The 10,210-nt window shown below is 53.1% G+C and overlaps 1 protein-coding gene across 1 annotated transcript; it reads left to right on the forward strand.

The window, feature by feature from the left end:
• The first annotated feature begins 433 nt into the window (after window positions 1-433).
• Window positions 434-4,738, forward strand: BPIFB6 (BPI fold containing family B member 6). The gene is made up of 9 exons (XM_075166135.1): window positions 434-527; window positions 1,156-1,260; window positions 1,362-1,508; window positions 1,982-2,045; window positions 2,610-2,670; window positions 3,004-3,095; window positions 3,396-3,572; window positions 3,740-3,793; window positions 4,094-4,738. Exons 1-9 carry the CDS (start codon window positions 469-471, stop codon window positions 4,271-4,273), a joined length of 939 nt encoding a protein of 312 aa, XP_075022236.1. The 5' UTR covers window positions 434-468; the 3' UTR covers window positions 4,274-4,738.
• The last annotated feature ends 5,472 nt before the right edge of the window (window positions 4,739-10,210 follow it).

Raw genomic sequence — 10,210 nt, forward strand, 5'->3', positions numbered from 1 at the left:
GGCGGGCTCCAGGCGCTGCCCTTAACCCGCAGCAGAGCCGCTTCCTTGCGGTCTGCGTGTCCCGTGTGGGACGCTGCAGGCAGGGCCCCGCGGCTGTGACGCCCTGACGCGGTGGTCTCACCGGTGTGCGGTACGTTAAGGCGGGAACCTGAAAATGCGCCCCGTGTCTCGTGTCTGAAGTCGCAATGCGTGGGCAGCAAGCGCCCGCCGAGCTCCCAGCGTTACCCAGGGACGGCAAAGATTGCTGGTAACGCGCATTTACAGCACGCAAAGTGTCCGGACGCTGCCTCTGTGTGTTGGAACAGGAATATGTTAATAAGGATGTTTTATAGGGTACGGTGGGGGGGGGCGAGTCCCCTCACCCTCCGGCACAGGCTCCTCCCTGGGGGTTTTGTGCTAAACTCCTCGTCTTGTGCAAATCTTCCAGTGGTCTCCACTGCTCTGAATGGGAGTGATGTTCTGCAGAAAATGGCAGAGGAAGCCACAAAAAAAAAGCCAAACGCCAAACCCATCAAAGGCATCTCGGGGTGAGTGATGATCAGCAGCATTACACCACGAGCCTGAACCCGGGAATGAGAGAATAAAAGCAGAAGGTTGGGAAGTGTCAGCCCGGAGGCAGAAGCCAATCTCTCCCCGCTAACAAGTGTGATATTAAAGCCGGTGATTTTCTGCATGGTTGTGTCTACAAATACATGGAGAAACTATAACTTAAAGGCAACAAAGCGCGTCGGCTCCTGCTCCAGCGCTGGCTGGGGACTGCTGCAGTGGCTCTGCGGCGCCGGGTGGGGTTTGCTCTCAAAGCCGGGGGTGCCCGGCTTTTGTCAACAATGTCCTGAGGGAACCCCAGAATTTCTGGGGGATCAGTGCTGGCCCTCCATGCCACAGATTCATTCTGGGTGAAAGCATGGAGACGTTTTGAACGCCAAAACATTTTTTTTCCAAATTTTTTCAAAATTAAGCTCTGCAATGTTTCTGTTAGGAAGAAACACGTTTCCAAATTTAAAAGTGGTTTTAAATGGGAAGTTTAAACAAGAAGTGAAAGAACGAAGATGGTGATGGCAATATCAGTGATAGGTGACCTCGATGTAGGCAGCCCAACCTGGCTGCTCTGTGGGCTCCTCTTTCCCAGCTCTTTTCCTCTGTTTTTTTCCGCAGGCTGAAAGTGAAAGATCTCCGTCCCCCAGTGATATCGCTGGCGCTCTCGCCGGGCTCGGGGCTCTTCATGGCCGTCTTAATCCAAATGACCATCGCTGGGAAAAGGTGAGCGGGGCTGGCACCGCGGGGCAGAGCCGCTGGCGGGCTGGGGCGGGCTGGCTCGCGCCGGGGTTTGCGCTGCAGTGACCGAGCTCTCCTCTGAGCAGCTTTATAGGAGGAAACATGGAAATCACTCTGGCCGCAAACCTGACAGGCACAAGCCGGCTGTGGCAGGACCCCACGGGCATCCCCAGGTTCAGCCTCAAGAACTGCCACATCGCCCTCATTAGCGTTAAAACCAACCTCCCCAACAGGTGAGCCCCAAAGGACAACATCCGTGATTTGCTGATATTAATAACTCCCAAGTGAGGGTAGCCGCATTGTTAAACCTTTCAGTCTCCAGGTGTGGGTTTCTACAGAACAAAAATACTTTTCACTGTTCATTTTTTCCACTAAGAAAACCAAAATCTTTTATGGACAAATTCTGTGTTTTTCCATGCAATGTTCATCTTTGGCATCAGTCTTCATTTGAGTGCTGTACTCCTGGGATATCAGAGCTTCTTTTAGGCATGGAAACCTTTAGCTTTGTTTAAAGCCAGAAGATGGCATTCTTGAGAAAAGGTTTGTAAAGCGAGAAAACGTCTTTTATTAGACATTAGGCATATTTCGGCTTAATCCATACCAAACAGGCTTCTTTAGCCTTGACTTTCTTGCCTTTTGAGCTTTAGTAAATAATTATTGCTATGTGCATAACGGCTGTGTCGGCTGACGTGTTCTCTCTGCCCAGCATGCTGCCCAAAGTCATGAGCAAGTTTCTGAATAGCACCCTTCAGAAAGTGCTGCCAGGTCTGGTAAGTCCGATCCTCCTCCCACCCTTGTTTCCCGGAGATCATCTCCTCCTCCTCACTGCACTGTACCAGGTTTCACAGTTTTGCCACACAAAGGAGCTTGCAGGCTGGTAAAAGGGAGCATTTCGAGCAATTATTGGTTTTATGCAGTCAACGCCCGCAGCAAAGGCACTGTCACTGCCTAAAGCCGCCTCGCCCCAGCCCCGCGGTTAGGGATGCGATGCTCAGACAGAGCTGATCTCGATGCTGAGCACGCTTGTTCCTAAAGGCTTGTCAAAGGGCAGACTTGCAGCCTCTTAACACGTGTCATAAAGTCGGTCTGGTTTAGTCAGATATCTGTGGGGGGTCTGGTCCTGTTCTTTGCTCAGCTTAAGGCAGGTTTACTCCAGAATAACCTAATTCGACCAGGGCCAGAGGAAACTGAGGCAAGCCCTTGTCTGGGTAATTAATAGTGGAGGGTCCTGGTGCTTCAGGGTGGGAGCTGCGCTGGTCTGGCAGCCGCAAAGCTCTGCTCCCACCAGAAGCCTCTGTGCAAGGTTTTCTCACACCTTTGTTCTCGCCCTACAGCTGTGTCCAGCTGTGGATGGAATGCTCAACCTTGTGAATGCAAAATTCACCGCCATGACTTGTAAGTTGGCATCCATCCACCCACCTCACCCATCCCCTTCCCTTCCCCTGGCAAGGGGAAAGCGCAGCTCTATCACCGAGGATAGACAACCTGCTGAGTCCTGACTAGGACCAGGCCGGGACAAACCCCGACGGGGGCCACGCGAATACCCACCCCCTCCTCGGTGCGGATTCGGGAGAGCCTGGCACCACAGAGGCTTGGTGGGCAGGAGCCCACCGAAGCCGTAAATGGCCCGTGGCACTGGTGAACCAGCCGTTTGGCGCTGGTGAGCGCTCTCCCCGCGGCGCAGAGCATGCACCTTCTGGTTAAGCATCCCTCTTTGCTTCCACGCAGCTGAGATTCCTCTTGGGACTGCTGGGACCCTCCAGTACGCTTTGCTGAACCCCCCAGTGACGACTGAAACTTCCATAGAGCTGGATTTGAAGGTGAGTGCTGCTGCCTGGCGCCAGGCCTTGGGGCAGTGACGTTTCTGACATCCATTTGCTTGGAGGCGTTGTCCTTCTCAGCCGTGGGCAGCAGAGGCTTTGGGAGGGGTGCAGACAGGTGCTGGTTGCATTATATCACCCAACCGCCTCCTCGGCTCATCACTTTCTATGGAGTTTGTTGCTCTGTTTCGTTGCTGAGACTACAGAGCAAAGCATCCAGTACCTTGTACCTGGTCCAAATGCAAATCCTGGAAACGGACCTGTGCTCTCTGACACGGCTCTTCCTACGGATCCTTTTAGACCATTCTCCACCAAAAGGAGGGAAAGGAGGTTGACCTTCCCATTGACCAACCATCTCTTGCTTCTCTGCCACCAAAGAGGGATGCTGCTACCCAGCTCATCCTGTCTGCAAACTTCTTGAGTGCTGAGCTCTCTATTCTGGCGGCGTCCTTCAACCTGGACATCAGCAATAACATGGTGGGTGGTTTGGGCTTGAGATTTTCCTCAAGAAACCACTAAAGAAATCTACACCCATGCTCAAGGCAGATCCATGTGCTGTCTGTACCTCTTCCCTTTCCCATGTTAAACTCCCCACCACCCAAGTGAGTTCATCAAGTCCCTGCCCCGTGATACTTTCTCAACAGGTTCTTGGGCTTCCCCCACTGGTGACCACAATGCTTGGAAACCTCATCCCTGAGGTGGGTGGACTTTGCTTGATCCTACTGGTCTGTGGGTCGTCTCAGGCTACTTACAGCAGCAGATAAAGCTGCTCTCCGTTCACAAAGACATGCTGGGTACCCCAAGGTCAAACTGGTGCTCTCTTTATTTTATTAGTAAAACTTTTATTAATGAGATTATTTAAGGGACATACTATTGAGCAGTATGGACCAGCTTGACTAACTCTACTGACTTTGGTGAATGTCATTGGTGCTCAGCACCCACCAGAGCAGTGAACTGGGAAGGAAAGGGAATGTCACCCCTTTGCTTTGACTCCACAGATTTCCACGGTGCTGCCTCCATCACAGCCGGTGGTGATTGAAATGCGAGAAGCAAAAGCACCAGTGGTGACCATAACCCCGGACAAAAGCTTTGTGCAGCTCTTCAGCACTGCCGAGTTTCGCGTTTCCCCTTCAGACTCTGCTCCCAAATCCCTCTTCGTCCTGGATGTTGTGAGTTGAAGCCTTTTGCAGCTGGCAAGGGCTGAACGTGGTCGCCCTTGCCCGGAGCCAGCAAACCCAGACCAACACCGGAGCGAGGGATGCGGGACAGCGGGCAGGGACGTCTGTCGGGGAGGATGCCTGGCTGGGGGGTCTTGCGGGGCTGGAGCAGTTGGGGGGGGCCAGGGTCCCCGTGGGGACTCCCTTTCCCTCTCCCCTTGCAGCACAGCAACCTGGAGGTGCAGTTTGCCATCGCAGAAGAAAAGCTGCAGCTCTCCCTCGCTCTGCAAAGGTAACGCAGCTGCTGGTCCCCAGTGCCACCACCAGCAGAGTGACAGTCCCTGGGCTGCTGGGAAGGCCACACGCTGCATCTCACCCCTGCATTTTCAGAAGGAACCTTTGCTGTCTCTGCATGACGTTTTTATAGTTTATACTAACAGCCTTTTAAAAATAGACGAGGGTCAACATGACATAATCCAGCTGAGCTAAAACCTGTTTGCGTTTTTTGCTCTTTAAGTTTGAAGAGCTGAACTTGGTTCAGGACGGAGAAAATGCTCTCGGTGGGAAGCAGCCCCTTCCTGGAGGGAGGCTGCCGGAGCCACAGCCCCGCTGGTGCAAGGGGGAGGTTTGCTGGGGGCCAAGATCTGGGTGAGGGGTTTGCTGAGGGCGACAGGGCAGCTTGCCGGGGGCTGCGGGTTGATGCCGTGCCTTTCTCCTCCCTGCAGTCTGTCTCGGGTGGCCTTGGCTTCGTCCTCCCTCGGGACGTTTGACGTGAGTTGGGCTGTCTGCGCCGTGCGTGGGGCTGGGGTTGCCGCTGTGAATCTTTGCGCTGGCGGTTTGTGTAATGCTGTACCAGAATTCCCTCCCCAGAGCCCCATCCCGCTGCTTTCATTATCAGTAACAGATTTGTGAAAAAACCCAAAAGAAAACCAAAGTGAATGCTGAAAATCAAAATGTTATTTCAAGGAATAACATTTCAAGGAATAACAAATGACAAATCAACTGCCAAAGCCATTTGCCCACAGGCACGACTGCTCTGGAAGGGGTCCCTGCTCGTAACGCACCTTGCTCATTCCTGGGATAGTTTTGGCCACGAGTAACTCTCCCCGGTGCGGCACCGGCGGGGTGGGAGTGTGGGCTGGCTGCCCTGAGGCCGTGGGTGCTGGGCGTTCAACCTCCTCATCTCCCTCTAATCCTGATGCTGGGGTAGAGATGCGTGGGAGGGCGAGTGCCCGGGGGCGAGTGCAGGTAACGTTGGGGTTGCTGCGGCAGGGCTTTGGGCTGCGAGGAGGGTGCCTGGGTGCCCGGCACCGACTGCAGCGCAGCGAGCAGAGTGCTGCTGGGGCTGGGAACAGCCTCATCTGGGGCAGTTTTCATGGAAGTTTAGAATTTCTCAAATGCCCCATTCTGCTCGGGGGGACCTGTGCAATTTTCATTTGCAATGATTGGAGAAGGTGCTGGCTGAACTGACGGGGTGAGCCTGGCAGAGGCGGCTGCTGGCACGCAGAGCGATGGGCGGTTTACACCACTTCTCTGTGTTTCAGGAGCTTCCGCTGAAAGGAGTTTTGGCAGATATTATTCATGTGGCTTATGTGCCATCGATCAACAGTAAGCATGGCTACGGCTTCATCTGAGGATTTGCTATCTGCACGGGGAAAACAGTTCTCATTTCTTTTCCTATAGACTGTTGTTATCTTATTGCCTGGCTGACCTTGCGTGCTCTTCCTGCCCTGAAGGCTGTGGGTGACTCTGCCAGGAAAATGGCTTGCCGGCCGTTTTGCACCCCTGGGGTTTGCAGTGGGAGCTGGAGGAGGGCAATGCCTCCCGGTCGGGGCTCCGGCATGCCCACTCCTTCACAGGCAGGGGAGATCTGCCCGCACAGAACAGATCCACTGCAGAGGATGCAGGCTTCTCCTCTGAAGCCTCTTTGAACTTTGTTCCTGTCCTCAAAATCAAAACCACTTGCCATGAACAACTGGGAACAGTTTTCATAAGATCTTTGCCTTTTTGAAGTCTCCAAAAATCGCCATGTCCCTCTTTACCATGCCGGAAAACAGCCAAAGTGTCAGTAAAAATCCCCACCCTGGAACATCAATTTATCTGCTTAACTTGTACGGAAAGTATGCCAAAAGCAGAAATTTTATGCGTGCTAACATGCACAAAACCAGGAATTCCAGCCCTGCCCATTTTCCTTCTGAGTGTTGCCCAAACCCCTTGCCAGACCTTCGGCGGGTGGGCAGGCAGCGCGGGAGGCAGGGAAGCGCCTGCCGCGGCCGGAGCGCCCCTGACAGCGGCTCCCCCTCGTTCCAGGGGCGCTGCGCGGAGGCATCCCCCTGCCCGACCTGCTGGACATCACCTACCGGCGGGCGAACATCAGCGGGTTCGAGGTAGGCACCCAGAGGCTTGCTCGCGTGGCGGTTTTGCTGTGCCCTGGGTCATCCCTGGAGTTAGTGCCGTTAGTCCGTCACATCTGAGCACGGAACAACTCCTAAATCCTACCCGTGGGCTTTTTGTTTTTAAATCTGCAGAATGCTCTGGTGCTGGACATGCCCGTCATGGAGACCTGAGGCGCGGGGAGGTACGGCTGCAACCCGCCGCTGCTGCGAGGACCCAGCAGGACCGGGTGGGAGAGGGAGCAGCAAGGGTGCTGGGGTTCCTGGGGCGTTTCTTCCTCTTTCCTTGACTTTTCAATAGTTTGACTTCACAAGCTGAAATAAAAAGACCCCATCACCCCATGACGAGACTCTGGCCTGTCGTGCGTCTAGCGGAGCCAGCTGGGCATGTCTGGGCAGAGGTCGTATTTCTTGACAGGACTGGTCCCTAAATAAATCACATTTGCAACAGAAATAGCACGTGCATTCGCGTGCTGCAGGCAGCAGCGTGGGCTGCCGTCGAGGTGCAGCACCCACATTTCCTGCAGGAGGGGGGTGCAAGAAGGGGACCCGCTGCTCCCGGGGTGCATGTGCTGCGAGAGGAGGGGAGTGTGTCTGCGGTTGTGTGTGGGGGATTAGAACTGCTGGGAATAAGTTAGAGATGGGCATTTAGATATCTCCATGTGTTTTTTAATATTTCAGAAGTGCCTAGCATCGTGGTTTATCGGCTGCATTGCAGATATTGATCCCAAGCGTATAGTTCACCGATTGCTGGACAATTACCTGTCATTAGTAAGTCAATAAACAGCTTCGACCCTGATTTCATCGAGCCGATGCGATTTGAACATTTTTTCCTGGTGACAGGTAGCTGGTGCAGAATTAAGGATATCTTTCAAAAGATCATTGTATTTTTAAGAAATTGTCCCCAAGAAAATCTCGCTGTGAGGCAGGCTCTGAGAACTCCATTTGTTTTCTTGTGTGCGCTGCCAGACCCAGCAGGCATTTGTTCTGCAACGTGTGTAAGGAATTGTCCTCGTCAGGAGTCCTAAGCAATGAGGGAAACAGCCATAAAACCAGCTCCCCATGAGGACTGGTGTTTATGGTGCCTTCTCTCTTCATTTCGATGCAAACATTGTCAATGCCAGGCACATTTTTTTAAGAGATTTCCCTTATTGTTCTTGCATTAGCTAATAAACAATCAAATGGTTTGAGTCTGAGTTCCCTAAGGAAGAAAAAAAATGAATCCAAGTACCTGTATGCAGCCCTCCTAGGAGAAATCAAGGCGGAAATCGCAGGGGCACCTAGTTAATTTTTCATGAAACACTTAACCACGCTGTCAAGCTGCACTATCACGTAACTGGTAGCTGATGCCCTGGGGCACTTGGTGGAGGTGCAGGCACCAGCATTGTCCCCTGGAGCTGTACAGGGACCCCGGCAGCCCTGGTGCCCCCAGCAGCGGGGGATGTACCAGTCTCTCACAGTTAATGGTCCCAGAGGAACGAAAGAGCAAACCAAGACCGCTCGGGCTCAGGGGTCCTGCAGAGACGCTTTCCTCGGGCAGAAAGGCCACGTCTGGACGACGCCATCAAGGGCAGAGCAGAGCAGAAGCGTCTGGTTTTTCAACCAGAGCTAATGCATTTCACTTTGCCTGCCCTGGCCAGAGCCTACGGCTCTCGCTAATGTCAAGACCTCTAACGCTGCTGGGGGTATGTCCCTCTTACTGCCTGCCCCCAGGTCTTAGTTTCCAGGCGATCCGAGCGTCAGAGCAGCGTCTGTTCACATCAGTCCTATTCTTCTCCCTTGGACCAAGTCCGTTCTGGTTTACTCTGCATTTCTGTCCTCACACAGTGATTTGGCTTCATGTTCTTGGGGCTTTGAAAGTTGCTTTGGCGAGACCTGGACCTCGTGATGTCATTCTCTTTATGGGAATCTGCTTCAGTTTATCCAAAATATTTAATTGTCAGAGACCTCTGCATTCAGCAACGGCTGGTGGGAGGCCAAGTTACTGTCATGCCTGAAAGGTCACTGCTCAGAAGCTATTCTCCGCGGTGCCAAAGTGCCCCTTTACTGTGTGCTGACCATTATCAGGTCTGTCTTTATGGTAATTCAGGTTTCGTATAGTGATTGCCCAAAGTATAAAGTGATTCAGGAGGGATGATAACACAATACCATCTTGTTAACACTCTCTTCCACCTTATCAAATGTCATGATCTAGCTGTGACAGCAAGGCTTTGTGCTCCCGAGGTGCCTGGCTGATCAGGTTGCAAGGAGAGTGACAACTCCCTAAATACTTTGGCACCTTTGCCATCCCTTCCTTTGCCCTTAGCTAGGATATTTTTTAAAGCCGGAATTAATGTGTGACAAAAGCTGGCTAATCTGCTGGAAATACTTATTTCCAAGTTTGCAGAAAGTATTAACTCTGAGCAAGCATTTTCCTGGACTATTATTCTTCAGCGCTGGGGAGCAGCCCATCCACCCCCGTCATTAATGAGCACATCAGGGGAGTGAATAGTTCACCGCTGTCCCCTTGGCCGACGCATCCTCCCCTCCACCACCGACAGCCTTCGCTGTGCACACCGGGACACGATCCTCACACAGGGGCCGCGTTTGGTCTGTCGCCCACAGAGGAGAGTTTTCTTTTTCTTGCCCCAAAGAGCTGCGGCTCTGGTGCAGCTCGAGGCAGCGGCTCTGTGTATCCGTGTGGTGCCGGTGATCGGGACCAGGTCAGGGTGAAAGGGAAGAAGCCAGCGTGGCTGTGGGTGCACATGACATGTTGGCTCAGCAGAAATTTTTCTCCTTTTTCCCGCCTGTAGCAGTAAATTATCTGGCAGTAAATGAGCCCTGATGGACCAGGTGGGACACAGTTTCTCAGCAGGAAAAAACCTGGCCAGAAATCTGAGAGGGCAGGGGTCTGGACAGAACTGTGATGCAGAGGCAGAAGACCCCGGGCAGTTGCAGCACATTTGTTGCATGGGGTGGTGTGGCAGGGAGGCCACCTCTCTTGGTGTGCCCACACTGGGACCAACAGTCCCTCCAGGACTTCAAAATGATCCAGAGACCACAAGCTCTAGCCTGGGAGCCCTCTGGCTTCGTGGTCAATGGCATCACCCTCTCGACGGTATCTCCCCGTGACAGTGCATCCCACCTCCCGTCCTCCTGGAGAGCTCTGAGGCAGAGGTGAGGGACCTAGAAATAATGCCATGCCAGTTAGACCAGTGCAGCATTTCTGAATCAGATGGCGTCTCTCCGAAGGGTCTGTCAGCTCAGGGTATCAGTAAAGCCTTGTCATAGTGTCCCTATTCCTTCCCAATTCAATGCCTCCTTTTCCTCATTATCAAATGGATTATGAGCCATTCAGGTCACTGGGCAGGCGCCGTTGGTTTTGATAAATGTAGGGTAAGGTCACAGTCTGTAGGCACATCGGGATGGGAACGCTGGGCATGTCCTGCTGGCCTGGATGATGAATACCCGGCTCTGTTACTATCTCCACGGTCTGTATTTACATTGGGAAAGGTGCTGCCTGGTCCTTCATTTATCACCCATAATGTGTGGCACACCCCCACTGCATGGGATTACTGCGAGGGTA

This window comes from Calonectris borealis, chromosome 17, assembly GCF_964195595.1.
Source record: "Calonectris borealis chromosome 17, bCalBor7.hap1.2, whole genome shotgun sequence".
NCBI lineage: Eukaryota > Metazoa > Chordata > Aves > Procellariiformes > Procellariidae > Calonectris > Calonectris borealis.